Source organism: Vigna unguiculata, chromosome 3 (genome assembly GCF_037176805.1).
Source record: "Vigna unguiculata cultivar grain cowpea cultivar isolate G323 ecotype 2 chromosome 3, ASM3717680v1, whole genome shotgun sequence".
NCBI classification, from domain to species: Eukaryota; Viridiplantae; Streptophyta; class Magnoliopsida; order Fabales; family Fabaceae; genus Vigna; species Vigna unguiculata.
In genome coordinates, this window is record NC_140794.1 from 830,206 (window position 1) to 850,130 (window position 19,925).

At 27.9% G+C, this 19,925-nt stretch overlaps 2 protein-coding genes across 2 annotated transcripts; both read left to right on the forward strand.

The window, feature by feature from the left end:
- The first annotated feature begins 2,003 nt into the window (after window positions 1-2,003).
- LOC114174910 (Rubisco methyltransferase family protein) lies at window positions 2,004-4,876 on the forward strand. Its single transcript, XM_028059645.2, has 5 exons — window positions 2,004-2,386; window positions 2,494-2,660; window positions 3,251-3,550; window positions 3,674-3,937; window positions 4,216-4,876. The coding sequence occupies exons 1-5, from the start codon at window positions 2,077-2,079 to the stop codon at window positions 4,591-4,593; spliced, it is 1,419 nt and encodes a 472-aa protein (XP_027915446.1). The 5' UTR covers window positions 2,004-2,076; the 3' UTR covers window positions 4,594-4,876.
- Window positions 4,877-14,743: 9,867 nt separating this feature from the next.
- LOC114176960 (nudix hydrolase 17, mitochondrial-like) lies at window positions 14,744-16,274 on the forward strand. Its single transcript, XM_028062162.2, has 5 exons — window positions 14,744-15,016; window positions 15,264-15,369; window positions 15,575-15,658; window positions 15,767-15,895; window positions 16,002-16,274. The coding sequence occupies exons 1-5, from the start codon at window positions 14,943-14,945 to the stop codon at window positions 16,137-16,139; spliced, it is 531 nt and encodes a 176-aa protein (XP_027917963.1). The 5' UTR covers window positions 14,744-14,942; the 3' UTR covers window positions 16,140-16,274.
- The last annotated feature ends 3,651 nt before the right edge of the window (window positions 16,275-19,925 follow it).

The following is a 19,925-nucleotide window of genomic DNA, read 5'->3' on the forward strand; positions in this document are numbered from 1 at the left end:
ACTGTACAAATATAAATCAACAAACTAGGAATCTGTTGTCAATAAGTTTTCAAGTAAATATGTACAACAACTGAATGGGCTACCAAAAAAAGGTCATAGTAATTTTATACCACCCATTCCTTTTTAATCCACAATATTGTTCTTGGAATTACATTGATGAACGACCTTAGAACTCCACAAACAGCTATCTTTTATAAAAGCGTGTTGTAGTATTGGAGGACTTCTTGCCTGTAGATATCAAAGGTTACACATAATATTTTTCTCTTCTTTTTTCACAATGACCAACAATTATGGTTATTTAATGAAAAACTATTATGAGTATAATCACACAGGCGCACAAATGAGAGGTCTAAAGTCACCAAATGAACATTATGGGGATGTAGGCACAAAGCAAAATATATTTCTTACACAACACGGAATACATGACATCATTGAACAACCTCACATTCAAAACCTGCCAGTACCGAAACCCTAGAAATCAAATACAAATGAAGTAACTGCCAACAATTTTACAATACAGACAACAACATACGAGGACACAGATATGGACTTAGAAAACATGGGGTTTCTTCAAAATTTTCAAGTACCCACACCTCTATAACACACAACACCGAACGAGAAAAATGGGTTTTCAAAAATTCAGTAAACATTAACGATAACACCACCAAATAACTTTTCCCCAACTCCATAAAAAACAAACATGTACAAAACCAACTTGTTTGCAAAATAAGTCAAAACTTGACGAAAACGAGATTAACTTCATCATCAACCAACACAGTACGCAAATGTCAAATGGGACCAAAAGAAACTTATAATGCAACGGACACGACCACCAAATGGTTGTCGCCGACCAAGGAAGGTGGACGCAGAGTTCGCAAAACACTACCAACTCCAAAAGCTTCATCTTCTGGATGATAGGGAGAGTCTTCGCTTTCACTGATAACTATCCTCCACTAACGACGGCGAAATATTTGCCGGAATCTCGCTTTCACTGAACCAGAAACTCCGACGACCTTACTTCCTCCCTCTCTCTCGATTTCTCACTTCGCAACCCCCTGACCTCACTTTCCCCCTTTCTCTCTTCTTCACTTTCTCTCTCTAACTTACATTTAATTTCAATTTCCTTTCTCTTTCCGTGGCATGTGTTAACTAACATTTTCGTAATAAAAATTTAAAAAAACCGCTGTCACGTCACCTTTGTCAAAAACTTGTCAAATACTTTTGTTGAAATATCATTATCATATCTTTTATAAACAATCTTAGGAATTTACCGATATCTTTTATAAACAATCTTAGAAATTTACCGACCTGACTTGTACCTTGATTAATTATATTAGTTTTAACTTAGAATATTCACATGGTTTAGGTAAATTACTACTAACCATTGTTATACGTTCGTAATAATATAATATTGTTATATTATTATATTATTATATTATTATATATTTTTTATTAATTTTTTATATTGTCATATTATCACATCGTTATATCATGTTATCATTATATTGTGTTATCATTATATCGTGTTATTGTTTTAAAATTATAAAATCATAAATCATAAAATTTTAAAATAATAAAATAGTAAAAATATATAAATTCAATTAAAAAAATTAAATTTATCAAATACTCAATAAATTATAAAATTTTATTAAAGATTTAATTTATCAATAATTTAAAATACAATTAAACAAAAAGTAGATTAGGAACTTTCAAAACTATGACACTAGATTAAAAAAAGAATATAAAAAAAAACACTATTTAACCTACTTTTGTATGATAATATTATTTGATACTCAACAAATTTTTACACACACTCCACCTTAACTCTTTTACCCCTTCAGTATTTTTTTCTAAAATACAAAAATAACCTTTTTTTAATAATTAAAATATCTCTAAAGATGTGTTATCAACTAATGCAAGTGGTGTCAAACAATTTTTTTTATTTTTTTTATCATACATTTGTTAATACATAATATTAGAAATTTGCGTTAAATTGGGTTTGAATTTTTTATAGTTGAGAGTTTAAGCTTCCGGTGGTGGTGGCGTTGTCGCAGGGAACCCTTAGAGGATTGGGTTATGGGCACTTCGAAGACGGTGATGTGTTCGCTGACCCACTTGCGCCCGCTAACATGCGCCGCATCTGCATCGGCGTCACGAATAGTTCCCTACCCACCCGACCTCCTAAAGTGGGTAACCAGAGAGGGCGGGTTCGTCCACCGCGCGCTGGATATAGCACAACTCGGTTCATCCAACGGACTGGGTCTAGTGGCCAAGGACCCGATTCCACGTGGCAGTGACCTAATTGTCCTTCCGCACCACCTTCCCCTGCGCTTTACCACTCTTGAACACGACCCTCTGCTGCATCACTTGGCGCGCCAAATCCCTGGTATTCATTCTCTTTCTACTGAGTCTAGGGTAGTGAGTGATCCATGTTTTTTTTTTCTACCGAGTTTTTGATGTAAATGAATTGGACACTGTGGTAGCATTTGACAGAGGAACTATGGGCAATGAAACTGGGTTTGAAGCTTCTGCAAGAGAGGGCAAAAGTTGGGTCCTTCTGGTGGCCGTACATTAGTAATCTCCCTGAAACATTCACCGTGCCTATTTTCTTCCCTGGGGAGGACATAAAGAACTTGCACTATGCTCCACTTCTTCATCAGGTATTTCTTCAACAAAATACAAAGGCAAATTGCATTGCGTTTCTATTTGAGCTATGTTGTCAAACTTAATTCAAATTTTTGAGAAATTAAAAAAGAAAGGAACTTTTAGAAAAATTTAGTTCATAAGCTTCTTCATAAAGCCCAATTTTTTTTTTCTCATATGGGTTCTTATGATCCAAGCAGGATCGTAATTTGTACTACACAACTAGTCAAGAATTGATTTCGACAGGAGAAGTGAATCTAATCTAGCCTATTGAAATGTATTTCTGCGTCTCTTATGTTTCGAGTTTTCTAGTTTTGTGATATATATATATATATATATATATATATATATATATATATATATATATATATATATATATATATATATATATATATATATAAAAGTCATTTGATGCACCTATCCAATATGTTTTACTTCTGTGTCCACTTTCATTTCTATTTTGGGATCATGAGAAATATGCGTTTTCATTTCGGTGTCGTTGTAACCAATTCCAGAAGCTGAAATCGTCTGTGTCGTTGTTTATAGAATATATTGTGTGTCTCTCGCAGTTCTGTATTATGGCAGTTAAGTCAATTTCTTGAGACAGGTAAACAAAAGATGCCGGTTTCTTCTTGATTTTGAGCAAGAAGTGAAGCGTGCCTTAGCAAGTGTTAAGCCAGATAGCCATCCTTTTGGTGGTCAAGAAGTAGATGCATCTTCTCTTGGATGGGCAATGTCAGCAGTCTCATCTAGAGCATTCAGGTTGTATGGTGAAAAGGATCAGAATGGGGACCGAATTCACATACCCATGATGCTCCCTCTGATTGATATGTGCAATCATAGTTTCAATCCAAATGCTAGAATTGTTCAGGAAGAAGATACCGATACCATGAAGATGCAAGTGAAGGCATGCTTTCTCATTTTTCATATATATATTGCTCCAACCCCCGCCAAGTTATTCTTTTTCGTCTTTTAAGTAACAAGTTAAATCTGAATCATCTTTCCTGTTGGTATTTTTTCTTGGGCTCAGGTTGTGGCTGAGACAGCAATCAAAGAAGATGACCCTCTGTTACTTTCTTATGGCAGTTTAAACAATGATTTTTTCCTTCTTGATTATGGATTTGTGATTCACTCAAACCCTTTTGATTGTATTGAGCTCAAATATGATGGTGCTCTTTTGGATGCTGCAAGCACTGCGGCTGGAGTTTCTTCACCAAATTTCTCAGCACCTGCTCCGTGGCAGGAACTGATTTTATCTCAGTTGAATCTATCTGGAGAAACTCCAAATCTCAAGGTTAAACTGCTATTACATGTTACATTAGTTCCCGTCTTCTATCTTGTAGAAACTTAATGTATATTGCTGTTGATGTATCAACATCACATCCATATTTTGACTGAAGCTTTCCCCACAGTTGGTAAGTGAGTGATAAAACTGGCCAAAACATAGGATCACCCGGAATAAGTAACAATTGCAAGATAGCTGAATGATCTAAACCCAAAAACTGAAGAACCTTGTGGTATTACATATTCCACCCATGGCACAAGTTCATTTTATTTGTTTTATTGTGACAGGTGAGCTTAGGTGGTGAAGAAACAGTAGATGGCCGCTTGGTGGCTGCATTGCGAGTAGTCCTTTCGAGTAATGTGGAAACTGTGCAGAAGTATGATCTCAGTACCCTCAAGTCTTTGGATGTTGAGGCTCCTCTCGGTGTTGCACATGACATAGCTGTATTTCGCACCCTAATTGCTTTGTGCGTCATTGCACTGGAACACTTTCCGACCAAAATAATGGATGATGAATCTCTGTTAAAGCAGGGTGCTTCAGGTTCAACCGAGTTAGCCATTCAGTACAGAATCCAAAAGAAATGCGTGATTATTGACGTAATGAAAAATCTCTCAAGGAGGGTAAAGCTTCTATCATCAAAGGAAACAGCTACCGCTGAAGGCTGAGTGTAACGTGCTCTAAAGTGAATGCTACGCTCACAATGAATCCACTTTCAGCTGAATGCGGCGCTTATTCAAACACACGTTGGGTGATTAAGTTGAACGTGCCGCTCATTCTATGATTGTGAACGATTTGTTATTTGCTTGCTGTTATGAATATCCCTTTTTCCTTTCATTCTCTTTTTGATTTGTTTGCTATGTTACTGGAGAGTGTAATTTTGATTGACCTAGTTACTTAAGCCGTTTGACAATTTTCTGCTGAAATATAAGCAGTGCTAATTTTGTTTTATTTGATTGGTCATTATGTGTTAATGTTTCTTTGCACTGCACCCAATTTAACAACACTTGGTCTTTCTTCAAATATGAAACCAATACGGTAGAAGCTCTATGATTTGACAACACTGGAAAAATCTAATTCAATCACCGAATATTTTATTAGTAGCTATTGATTCGACCTAAATAACTTATTCTTAGTGATTATTTTTATAGTTTCTTCGTTCTCTAATTTTCTTTTTCACACAAAAAATGGAATATTCCGTGGTTCTGATTATCTTATTATGTAGACTTAAGAGGACAGAAAGTCAGAAACAAACAGAAAATCTGCACCACACAGGCCATCGCTCTCTCTTTCACAGTCTCGCATGAATAATAGCAGACAAAGAATTAGAATATGTTGTGGAACTACAAATTTTCATTCTATTTTCTTTGACGTGGCACAAGAACGGCTAGTTATACTGTGCCGTTCCGTGTTAGATTTAATCTTTGAAATTAGAGAGCGTTTACGTTTGGAAAGAATCCATGTGAAGCCCTGTTCAATTTTTCACGACAACTGAATCGACCTCGTCACGTACAACAAATAAGAAAAAAGAAAAGAAAATCTCAACAATAGTGTTTGCAAAAGCACAAGCACATGGAAGAATTATGAGTTAAAAAGAAAGGAAGAAACTTTAGAGAAAGCATGTCCCAATATTTACCACCAAAAAGACGTAGAAAAAAGTCACAAGAACATAAAAGCTAGAAAAAAAAACGGAAAAACACAAAAAATAAACAGGCTAAAAAGGAAGAAAAAAGGGGTTTATAATAAAGTTCAAACTTCCAAGAAGGGAAATTTGTCTCTCTAAGCATAGAACATTTTATGTACATGTGTGTCTGTAACTGTATGATCTGCATGATTTCGCGGTGTTCTAACATCCAAGGATAGCACTCTCCGCCAATCCCAGCGGCGAGCGAGAGCGAAGACGGTTGACATCTCTGAGAAGGGCACGCCTGATGTGTAGCTGCAGAGAAGGGTGCTTCGTCTTCTCAATTTCTTGCTTGATTTTGATGACTTGGCTATGAACTGCATAGCCCATGTAACCTTCTCGTTTCTCGTTGAAGAAGGTGGCGGAGGTGCAGGCGGCGGTGGCGGTGCTCTCCATCTTCTTCCTCTTCTTCTTCTGCAGAATCCCAAACAGAACCCTTTAGGAAACAAATATGTTTGAAATGTGATTATGGCGTTTAGGAAACAAATTCAAGGGTATATCCCTATATATATACCCGCAATAAGGAATGAAAAATCAGATTTTTAGAGAAAGGGAAAAAATCTTTCCTTTTTTTTTATTTTATTTATTATAAAAAAAGGAAGTTTTATTAGGGCTCCACTCCACCTTCTCCATTTGGATGCATTTGGAGCAGACATTTTGAACCCACGCCCCTAAAATATATTCTTAATTTCTAAGTACTCTATTACTATTATTATTATTATTATTATTATTATTATTATTATTATCATTATATATTTATTATTTCCACCCACCATATTTTAATTACAAATCTGACTCATTTGATTTGTTGCTTTCTTTTCTATTTAGAACAAAAAAAAAACTGAATAAACAGACAACCGTGTGATAAACTGAATTAACGCCATTTGTTCAATAGAAATATTTTCTTGAGAAATCCTATTTTTAATAAAAAATTAAATAAGATGCATATAAAGATAGTAATATGAATGATTGAAGAGTGAGATTGGAAATAGATGAAACACGTGGAGGAAAGTGGTGGTGTGTGGGAAGAGCAATGATAGGCATGGATCCATATAATATTTATGTGACAAGGAAAAGTCGTCAAAGTTGAGAAGTGTTTGGTATTTGCAGAGAGAAATGGTTTCCACGACATGAAAAATGCTCCAAAATCAAAGTTCTACCACCCTCCATCGCTGCCCAACATAACCTGAAACGACAACTTGGGAAGCCACCCCAACCAATAGAAACTCACCACCTCAATTCAATCAATTTCGGTTTATGTCTATTCACACCCACTTTGCTTCTTATGTTTTCTGCTTTTGTCCCCATTTGCCACTTGTAACTGTTTTCCACATCCCTCTTTGCCTCCATCTTCAAACACCTCCTCCTATTTTATAAATTTTTTTATTAAAAATAATCAATAAATATTTAAAACTGAAGATAGCTTGGTTTAAAGATTTTTTTGTTTGTTTCAATTTACGTGAAAAACTTAACTTGGTATGAAAAATTAGTAGTGTCGTGTGAATCTGAAGTTTTTCTTTGTGATTTGTGAACGCATTCATAGAATTGTGGTCAACGATTCATAAACGTGTAAATGGTTCATTTTGAAGACTGGTCAACTGAATGAACTTTGAAAAAGAAAACAAAAGGGTTAGATATAAAAGCAGTTGACCTGCATAATCTAATTAATCACCTGCACTAGCCACTGAACTTTGACAAAATTTAAGTGCTTTGGTAAATAGCCTCATTAGTGGAGTTTGATTTTTTAATATCTAAAAGGTAACAAATATAAAATACTTGGTCAAATCAAATCAACTATTAAAGTAACTGAAATTGTCAAATGATAAATATGTTTGTACATGTGATTTTTTTACACAAATTTTGGTAAAAAAAAAAAAAACTCTGAGATGTTTATAATTTTTTTCTTATAACTACTTTTTATGTTTAGAAATATTTCATTTATAGATAAATTATTTTAATTACAACTTTTAGCTTCAATTGTAATAATTTTTATGCAATATATTTTACTACCAATCCTATATCATTTATTTCCTAAAGAATTTATAAAGATTAAAATTAAATAAAATTGATGTATCTCTCAGAAGATTTATTATTTTTGTGTACTAGTTAAACTAATTGTTTAAACAAAACACTATTAAAAAATTATCAGAAACAAATAAAATAGATCTATGATTATAACATTTTAAAGTATAATACGGAATGAATAATATCATTACTATAAATTAGTGAAGCGCATGTGTGTATAATATGGAATGAATAAGTTCATTATTATTAATAAGGTAATAAGGTAATATAGAAACAATAATAAAACAATGAAACAAAACTTACCTTATTTTAGAAATGTAATAGAATATTTAAAGTATACAAAATATAGAAAACTAGAAATTACGCATCTCAAAATACGCTAGAAAAATTAAAAAAATGCATATCAAAACCGTAAATTAAAAGGTTAAAAGATCCAACGGCGTAAAAACGTCCTCCCTCTGTGTCAAACTTGCATCACTTTCCCATACTATAAGTCGGTCAACCCAACAACATCATTCCTGAATTTTAAAGAAGTAATTAGGAAGCAAAGAAAAAAAAAATTGTAGGTGAGGGTTTTTTTTATTTTTTTTTTTAGTCTTAAAAAAAATTATAGTATTATTTTTTCGGACGATACATTTTAAGTTATTTATATGGATACATAGAAAAGTACAATTTATGTTATGCATTTGTTGAGATATACTCTAAAAACTTGTTTTAAATATACTGAGATAATTAAGTTGTAATATATACGACAGGAAAAAATACGAATATAATTTATATCAGTAGAAATGAGTCTCTGAATAAGATCCCTCGTAGACATTTTAAATGTTAGGGTCTTTCTTCCTGCACCTCCAAAATTTATTCTACACCTTCAAACTTTCTTTAAATTTCTAAACAACTCTTTGACCCGCAGACACCACACCTTCAAAATTATGTTGACTTCTAGAAGTCAAAATATATGACTTTCGAAAGTCAAAATATATCATCGAAAGTCGACTTTCATAAGTCAAAATATATCACCGGAAGTCGACTTCCAGAAGTCAAAATATATCACCGAAAGTCGACTTCTGGAAGTCAAAATAAATCACCGGAAGTCGACTTCCGGAAATCAAAAATCATCACCAGAAGTCGACTTCCGGAAGTCAAAAATATTCCCGGAAGTCGATTTCCGGAAGTCAAAAAAATTTTTACGGAAGTTGACTTCCGTAAGTAAAAAATCAAATTTTATTTTAAATATTTTTAATTCTTTTTAAAACTTATATTTTTTAATTTTTAATGATTTTTTTAGTTTATTATTTTTTTTATTTTTTTATTTTTTCAAATTTCTTAATATATACTTTTTTTAAATATTAATATCTATATATATAATTTTATTTTTATTTAATATACTAAAAAAGAAATATAAAAATAAAAATAAGTAAAAATAAAATAATATTAAACTTTAAATAAAAAAAATAATAAATAATAAATTTATTCTGCTTCATTTAATTTTATTTAATATTTAAATTCATTTTAAAATAATAAAACTTTAAATTAAAAAAAAATAAAAAAAAAATATATATATATATATATATACAAATATATATATATATATATATATATATATATATATATATATCAATATATATATATATATATATATATATATATATATATATATTCATTTTTAAAAAATTTTAAATTTAATTATTTATATATGCTATTTTAAATATGATTTTTTTATTTTTATATTTTTATTAAATTTTTAATAAATTATATAAAAATAAATTTAAATTTAAAAATATAAAAAGATATATAATTGAAATGATTTTAAAAATTTGATTAAAATAAAATATTTAAATTTTAAACAAAATTAAAAAATTCAAATAACAGAAATTAAAAATAACAAAAATTATAATAATATCAATAAAATAAATAAAAAATAAAAATAAAATTGAAAAATATTTTAAATTCAAATAATAACATTAACTTAAAATATATATATATATATATATATTCAACTTTTTATTTATTATTTTTATTATCTATTCTCCTTCATTTTATTTTATTTAATATTTAAATTTATTTTAAAATAATAAAACTTTAAATTAAAAAAATAAAAAATATAGAAATATATAAATATATATATATAAATATATATACACGGAAGTTGACTTCCGATATATATATATATATATATAAAAGTCCGACTTCCGGTTCCTATGTATATATATTTTTTTTCATTTTTTTTTAAATTTAAAGTTTTATTATTGTATTTTAATTTTTTTATAATTTTTTTATTTAATATTTTTATTACTTATTTTTTTTTAATTTTTAAAGTAATAATTTTTAAAATTTATATGTTGTATAATTTTTAATATGTGTTTTAAAAAATAAAATAAGTTAGAAAATATATATTTGAGAAAGAATTAAAAATATTTAAAATCATTTAATTTTTTTATCTATGGAATTCGATTTCCGGTAATGTTTTTTGTTTTTCGGAAGTCGACTTCCGGTAATGATTTTTGACTTCCGGAAGTCGACTTTCGATGATATATTTTGACTTCCGGAAGTCATATATTTTGACTTCCGGAAGTCGACTTTCGAAAGTATTTTTGGGGTGTAATGTCCGTGAATTTCCTTAAATAGTCAAAGGGTATTTTGAGAATTTAAAAAAATTTTGTAGGTGCAGAAGAAATGCTTGGAGGTGTAGGAAGAAAGACCCTAAATGTTAAGTTTGTTCAATACACATTGTTGGTTTAGTTATGGACCGGTTTTTGGGCCTAATTTATTTTAGATGGGCCGGGCTGATATCCTTAAATTAATTTTTCTTTTGTGTGGAAAACATTTATACGTAATTTTTTAATCTGATCCCATTTATGCGGACCATGGATGAATTTTATATTTTATTTTTTTAGGACAAACTCCTATATTTGTTTTTAAGAGAACTTGCATTTCCTTCTGTTTCATGTTTGAAAAAGACATTCAACTCTTTATATTTTCAACAAATTAGCATTCAAGTCACTTCAATTTTTAAACATATATTCACATTCTTTATTTGTTTTTATAAATGAGAATCACTTCCATTATATTTTTAATAAAATACTACTTATTTATCTTATTTTATTTTTAAAAATTATATCCACTAACATTTAATAAAAATGTAAAAAAAACTAAAGTTTCAAAATATAAAAAATAAGACATTTTTATTGAAAAAATAATAATAATAGAACATATTTTTGTTAATAAAATAAGAGAATAATTTGTCACTTAAAATAAAAAGGTGAGTGATATTTAATAAAAATATGAACAAAGAAAGTCAATGTCAATATTAGGATGACAACTTGATTATCTTATTTTCGTATTTAAAGTAAATTTTTACAATGAATATATCAACAATGAGGTAATAATGAAAAATCATGAGACATGGTATCCAGACTCCCTATATTTGGAGTTTTTTTTTTCTTAATTCGTATTTTTAAATTAGACATTTAAAAATATATTTTTAGATCTTGATTCGAAAAAATTAACCTAAAAAATAATTTTATATTTCAAAACGAGTCTTTCGGAAAATATTTTTGAAATTGATGATATTTTGCGACACACTTATTTCGGAAAATATTATTTTACACATTTAAGAATGAGTGATCGAAAGATATTTTTGAATCGTAAAGTTTTTGAAAATATTTAATTAAAAAATATTTTTTAAATCGAGTAATCAGGAAGATATTTTAAGATATGAATATATTTTTTGGAACACTAATATAACATATGTACAAAATATATTTCGTATTTGATATTTTGAAAAATATTTTCGAAATTGAAAATACTATTCAATAAAAAAAATTAAAAAATAGTATTTAGTAAGGAGTAAATTTAAAATTTTATGGAGGTGCAGGAGGAAAAAACGGAGTGCAGGAAGAAACATCATTTCCTTTGTAGATAAAATTAGCACGGTTCCAGTTTATGAGGACGATGGAGGTTAAAGAAAATGATTTTTAGATTTTATTTTTTTTTAGGACAAACTCCTATATTTGTTTTTAAGAGAAATTACATTTCCTTTTGTTTCATGCTCAAATAAATTACATTTATGTTTTTAGTTTTAAAAAGACTTTCAAATCTTTATATTTTTAACAAAATAGCACTCAAGTCACTTTAATTACGAAACTTGAAAAAAATTAATGTAAAACTCATAGAGTAATTGTATTTTAATAATTTAAAACAAATAATAGATATAAATATAAGAATGAACATAGAAACGAAACGAATATGCAAACTAAAACTTTTAAAATAAAGCAAATATTGATATTTTTTTTGTGCCATGTATTTCGAGACCACTTGTATTAAGAAACATTTAATTTGAAAAATTAACATCATTCGATATGAATTATGGTGAGTGATGTAATAGGAATTATATATTTAAAATACAGACGAAATTATAATTATAGTTATGTTATCTAAATAACATTGACTAGGGATGCTTTTTCTTCATAAGTGTGGTTTAAATTTGTTGTGATTTTAATGAAAATTTCTACGTTGACTAGGTAGACACAATATTTTAAAAACTACAAATTAATAATTTAAAACAATTTGGTTAGTTAAAAAAATTAGTAATTTATTTTTTTATTTTTTATTTTTTATTCGTTTTGGTTTCTATATATTATTTATTCAATTGAGAATATATTTTAAAATAATATGCTTAATTGATTTTGGGGATTTTAGAAAAAAACTTATTGTAACTCTGTAGTTAAATTGACATCAAGTACACGGTGGTAAATTATAAATTTTTCATATATGAAAATCTGAGTCATATTTTACTTAAACATGTCATGTGTTAACATAAAAAATATTTCAAGATAGAAGATGATTTAATTTCGATACGTGACATTTTTACAATTAAATAAAAAACAAATACGAAAAATGTTGAATCAATTATCTAAAAATAAGAACTAAGTTATATTAAACATTTTCTCACGTTTATTTAATCATATCATTATATAACATAAGTATGATATATATATATATATATATATATATATATATATATATATATATATATATATATATATATATAATATTTTTTCATTTCTATAATAACTAAATTATACTCTGACCCATTTAGACACTATCCTCGATACCTTGATATTGTTTAATGCAAGTTTCTTCCTACTTTAAATACTATATGAGTAAAACAACAATAACAATAGACAATGGTTTAGTCTAGGACAACAATGAAAATTATAGATCATATAGAAAAATCATGCATGCATCATGTTACAATATTTGTTATTTTTAAAGTGTTGAAATTTTTTATTTAAAATATATGTGTGAATAAGTATGTGCCTAGTTGTATATATGAAGGTGTCGTTTTTTAAATTTAGAAGGAAAAAAATTGCAATCTGAGTTTGAATTGAATCGATTTTGATAATTATCTGTACCAGAATTTAAGTCAAGCTTAGTTTGTAATAAAAAAAGTTTATATTGCACTTCATTTCAATCAAACCATTTTTATATATTTTAGTTATTTTTTTTCTTTAGCTTTCGTGTACAAATTTACATCAGAAAACAGAAAAAAAAAATTACATGGTCAACTATAAGAAATTATTTATGATAATTTTACAACAATAATAATTTGTTTTATCGTTGCACTATAAAATCATTTACCTCGTTAATGTATATATATTTTATTTGCATGAAAAAGACGACCTAGGAGAAATAATTAGATAAGCACAAATAATACGAAAAATATGTATATTTAAATATTTTTAATAACTACTTTTACTTATCAAATTATCACATACTTAAAAATCTAGAGAAAGTTATTAACAACTACCTTTAATATATAGAGTTCAACGTTTCATAAGGCTGTTTACACGTGTTTGTCTATTTTCACAATCATTTATAAAAGTCTTATATTTTAGTTTTTGGTTGTTAAGACATTTAACGTCATGTGACAGCTTTTCACACCTAATTAATATACTAATAACTACCATTTCAATAAGTCAAGTGTATTAAAAATATATAATAGTATTTGCATTTTCTCGTTGTTTTTTCATTACATCTCTTACAAAACAAAAATTACCGAAATTTACTTTTAATTTCTCATTTTATTATTTAAATTATAATCTTTTAATATATGTATTTACCTTTTTTTTTCAAAATAAGACACATTGTGATCATACGAAAATTTTATTTAAAAAATAAAATAGAAAAAAAAAAACGAAAAACCTGGGCACATTTATTTACTGTCTATTTCAATTTATTGCACTTTACTTCTCAAGTTTTTTTTTGTCAATTTCTCTCTATTTCTTTTCTCAATTTTTCTTTTAAACTAAATTATCAACACGTGTTACCATTGAATGTTTTTCTTGTAGAATTTATTTTCATTTGTAGTTCCTTTATACTTATTATAATAAAACTATTAATTTACATTCGATATCTCGATATAGGAGATGGCTCAAACTTGAGTCTGATATCATGTTAGAAGTGAGTTTTAAGTCTAATTCAACCCTACAAAATCAGCTTGTAAGGTAAGGTTTGCACCTCATTTATATATTTGAATTGACTTTATATCTAGTCAATGTGGAATTTTTAAAATATTTATTTATTTGTTTCTTTAAAATCCATTTAGATATATGTTCCTGTTTACAAAACACGAAAAAAAAAATAGAAAGAGTGAAATGCTCCACTATCATTATCCAAGTGGTGTGCAATTATTATAGCAGAGTGAGAAGCCATAGATGCAGCAGAAACGTGTTTTCTAAAGTCAACTTCAGAATCACCAATCTCCGTGTCGACTCTAATGTGAAGACTGTGTTTACTATAAAAAAAACAATTAAAGAAACTTCATAAGTAGTAATATTCTTTTTTGCTATCTAATCATATAGATATAGCATAGCAGCACAAAGTTATTAATGTTGACTTCATTTCCAAATGTAAATAAATCGTTGGTTAAAAACCCTCTTTTCATTTTTCTTTATTATTCCACACAAGAGTACGTATTTGGTCCATTAACAACTTTTCCACATTATTCTATTATTATTATTCTTATATTATAATAATATATTCCGTTTGGTTGAAGATAGCATATAGATGAGGGTCGAGGAAGGAGACAATTACGCGTTTCATGTGATTGCTTAAAATTAAACACCAATCATTCTATATATACCTTCTTCTTCTTCTTCCCACTCTTCATCTCCACCTTTTTTTCTCTTACATCTTCCAACCAAAATCATACACATCGATCACAACTACTTCATTATTTTCATCCCACTCTTCTTTCTTCTTTCTTTCACTCAAAATTTACTCTTCAAATCCACGATTTCGAACATGGCGTGCTTGGTATCTCGCTCGGGAAGGGAATTGCAGAGGTACAACAACATGGGTGGCCGCCAAGTTGTTGGGTAAGTTTGTTTCTAGTACTGTGTCTTGTCGTGTCTGCCAAAAATGTTTGATTTTATTGTTCACGTGGGTTAATTCGTTTTCTATAAAAGTTGCTGGATTGGATTGGTATGGTAGGTCCCTGGTGGCGCACTTTGTTTTTGGATCTTCCCATTTTTGTTTTCGCATTGAAAAGGCTCGGAATAGATCCAACTTGATTCATTCATCACTCTTTGTTTCGGTGCTTGACTAGGTTTTTATAATGTGCAGGTGCATACCTTACAGATATAAACAAGACGTAGATGGTAACATCAGTGACGAATTGGAAGTACTTGTCGTTAGTTCTCAGAAAGGCCAAGGATTGATGTTCCCTAAGGTACATCTTCAATTGGGTATTCTATTTGATAATTCAACTCTCATTTTTTCTCTCTGACGTGATTTAATATAGGTTATCATTTTTAAAAAAAATTAATGATCTAAATTAAATTACGTCAATAATAAAAAATGAAAGTCAAAAGAAATTATAGTATAGTTTTTCTTAACATTCATCTATTAACATCGTGTTTATCTTATAATCACAGGGAGGATGGGAACTTGATGAATCTGTGGAAGAAGCAGCTTGTAGGGAATCTCTTGAAGAAGCAGGAGTATTGGGAATTATTGAGGTATGTAGTATTATTGTATAAAATTAATGTTATTTTAAATTTTATTTTATTTTTTGTTATTATTGAAACTTTAATTAATTAATATAATTTTGGTATTTTGACGTGCAGCATGAATTGGGGCAGTGGTATTTCATCAGCAAAAGACATGGCATATATTATGAAGGGCACATGTTCCCCATGTTTGTCAAGGAACAGCTTGACACGTGGCCAGAGAAAAATTTACGGAGAAGAATTTGGGTATGTTTATGCTGTATATTTACGTTGCACATGCTAATTAATTTTTTTTTAATTATATACATATTTTGCACATTTTTCTAATTTTTTTTGTGGTTATTTTTTGTAGATGACTGTTGGTGAAGCAAGAGAAGTTTGTCAGCATTGGTGGATGAAGGAGGCATTAGATATATTGGTTAAAAGAATAAGGGTGTCTTCAGAACAAGGAAAAAAAGATATGGTTTTGGATGATTCTTTAGGGTTTTAAACAGTTTAATTAATGTAGGGTAGGTCTCAGAATGTCAATATTTTGTTATAGAGAGGAACAAAATTGTAGAGAAAAATGGAGTTACAATTTTTATACAAATTTAATGGTACACATTTCAAGAGTTAAATAGTTTCATTTCGGTCCTTCTCCATGTTTTTGTTATATATGTTTTATAAAATGTATACTCCAAAATTTATTATACACTTAGGTGTGAATCTATTAATGAAGTACAAACCCTCTTTCCAACCATCTCTAATTTTGTATTACATGGAATGTAATTTGTCACTATAGATTCTTAATTATATACTTTACATTTTTCAACTTTATCAACTTGATAAAGAATCTTAATGAATATTTATATACTTTCATAATAATAAAATGTAAAAACAATGATATTGGATTTGAAGAATATTAGATTTGAAGAAAATCATTAAAGAATAATTAATTTAAAGATTAAAAATAATTAGTGTCTAAAAGAATTACTATTATTAATAAAATTTATAATGAATTTCTGAATTAGAGTTAAATTAATTCTAACATTATGTATCAAATATTTAATTATGTATCATTATTAGTCTCTATTATAGATTAGATCTTAATTTATACAAATAGTTTTTTTTTTCTTTATCTCTAAATTAATTAATGATTTTGTTGGTGTGACATAAACACTTAGTTTAATATCTAATTGTATATTTAAACATATACTAATATAATGAATTAATAAAACAATTAATTATGTCTGTATGTTTAAATTTTACAAAATACCTTTTAAGGTAGTTGAAAATTATTGGGTTCATAATTTAAATAAATTATGTTTTCAAAAGAGATAATATACTATTATATGCTTGAACCAATGTTATTATAATAAAGTAATATTGACTTTGAGAGTATTATCTCAAGAGAGGTCATTATTTTTATACTCTTAAACTAATGTCGGTATTATAAAGGAATACCAACTTTAAAATAACGGTTGAAAATAATCACGAAAAATATTTATATAAAATTATTCATTGTTATTATACCATATTCCTAATCAATCTAATATTATATTCCAAAATAAACTAAAAGGACTAATACATATAAAGATAGAGACTTCTCACAGGATTAAATTAGTTCACCTTTTCAACTCATTAGAGCATTAGAATTTATGTGGCTTTAATGAGTTATTTATTTTAATTTTACAGTGCCACACATACTATAAATAAAAAATCATTATAATATTTAGATGAAGATTTAACTTAATTTTGCAATTGAGTAAATATATACTGATACTTAATATATTTTTTATTAGTTTATATCATTTGTAACAATTTTTTTTTTCTCAAATATAACTGGTGATTAATCACAAATTCGTTAATTTTAATAGTAAAATTGATTAAAGAATAATATACTTAGCTTTAATAAACTGTTTTATTAGTATCTTCGTTGCCTTGAATCATTGCACATCAGCACCATAATTAGCGAGAAATCACTCATCTTAAACAAATAATAATATGTTTATTCATACTTAGTTATAAATATTATAAGAAGATATTAAATAATTAACAATTAATTTAAAATGAAAAAAGGTGCAGTGACTCGAAATTCGTCACTAGTGCGCAGACATATGGTCAATTTCAGCACACGTGCATTAAGCCTTTGCCTCTCAGTACCCATAATGCGAATTGTATGCTTTTCTCATTTTAATATTACAAATTGAAAATATACTATTTAAAGAAATAAATGAGTAAGTAATGCTTAGTTAATAGTTACTAGAGAAACAGTTTTATAAAAATAAAATATTAATTTGAGAATATGAATAATTGAGACGTGAGAAATTAATTAGTAAGTATGGTAGAATTTGGTCAGAAAGTGGGAACCGAGGGAGAAAAGATTCCCTGTATACTACGTGTGGACCGTACATAAATTCTTGGTTTGATCCAAAGAGGTTTTTCTTCTTCCGATCAAATCAAAGGCTGAAACTTCTTGCGCACATACCACGGACTCTGATTGGGAAATCAGACCACGGGAATCTCAGGTCAAAATATTTCAGTTTTATTTCTTGTAGGAATTTTTTCATCATCTTCTTTTGATAGGTGTTGCAGCAAAACTGTGGATTTAGTTATTTCAACACATTTCTCACGTTCTCTTTCTCCTGTAGCCAATATTATTATCTTTTTCTTTTTTTTCCTTATTTTTTCATTTTGTACAAAATTCTAATAATATGTAATCATTTTAAGGGCTATTAAACTCTCTCCTACATTAAATTTTGAAAATATTTTACTATAATCGCATACCAAAATTACTATAGATTTTGGATGTAACATATCAATACCAAAAATTAGGTTTTCTATATTTCTAAAAAATTTAAAGGACTATTCCATCATTATATTCTAAAAGATATATTAGGTGTTTTAAAAATTTATGGTGTTTTAGAAGTAAGGTGCAAAAAGTGAAAAAAAGTAGGTAAGTATATAAAAAAAATTGATTAATGATTTTTTTTTTATTTAGGTTGGGTTGATGAGTCAACCCAGTTCATCGTAGATTTAATTTGAGTCAGCAAATTTTTAATAAATCAGATTCATTATTGAAAATTGTAATCATTTTAGTTTAATCCATCAAAATTTGTGATAGGTTAAATTAACTCATAAGTTTTAAATAATTTCAATAACTCTAATCTAAGAAACTGTCTATATGATTTAGGCTAACCATATAAAAATCCATAAAATTAATATTCATGATATAATTATTTAATTATTACGTATTTATTATAATATTTAACTTGTTCATTATACATAACTCGTGAACTTTGCTATGCACATAAAGTCTTAATAGCATCTACGAAAGTTGGTTTTGAAGTATTGGTAAAATCCAACCGTCCAACTTTTTTCCATTATCACACGCTCCTTTCACATCATATTTACATGATTTTGTTATAATGGTTTAAATTCTTCACTCAACATTTTCCATTGGAAAAGTATAATAAAAACAAAGAAATATCAGTGTATAAATAATTTTGTAAAACAATTAGGTTTAATGATTTGCAAATAATGTAGGAACCATGTTGTTAGAATTGAACCCATCACAAACCTGTAAAGACACAGATTCAATGTTTGACTATGTAAAGACACAGCTCATGACTTTGTTCAAAAAATAAATTGCTAAAGTTCTTCTTTCCTATGTGTTTCTCGTTGTGTTAAAAGTTAAAATTTCTTCTATATTTGTGGTCAATTACTTTTTGGAGCTTGTGAACACAATACAGCTGCATTTTTCTTTTTTTACAAAAAAATGATTAAATATTCACCGTTAGAAAGAAAATAATGTTAACTTATTTTCATATAGCTAATCGCAAAATCCTATTAAAATAAACTAAAACATTTTATAAACATATTATAAGTCATTTTCACAATAAAAAAAAAAAAAACTCATTCGTACGGATAAGTTAATTAGTTTAAGTGAAAAAGTAATATATATGCAGCCAAGATTCCCTTGTCTCTTTAATATTTTTCTTATCTTATTTTATTTTGAATTTCACGACTCTAAAAGAATGTAATATCCACACAAAAATTTATTGCCTAGAAAATATAATTTAAGAACATTTTACTGTGTAACCCATGGTTACCGGCAATTTCTTTAGTTATTATGAAGTCAAACGAATGAAAAAATATTTCTTAACAAAATTTTACTAACAAATTTTTGATCATGTATACGTGACACCTCAATAAATAAAAGAAAAATTTGATATGATTTAAGAAAAGAATAAAAATGTTTGATGTATAATAGAAAATCAAATTTTATAATAAAAAA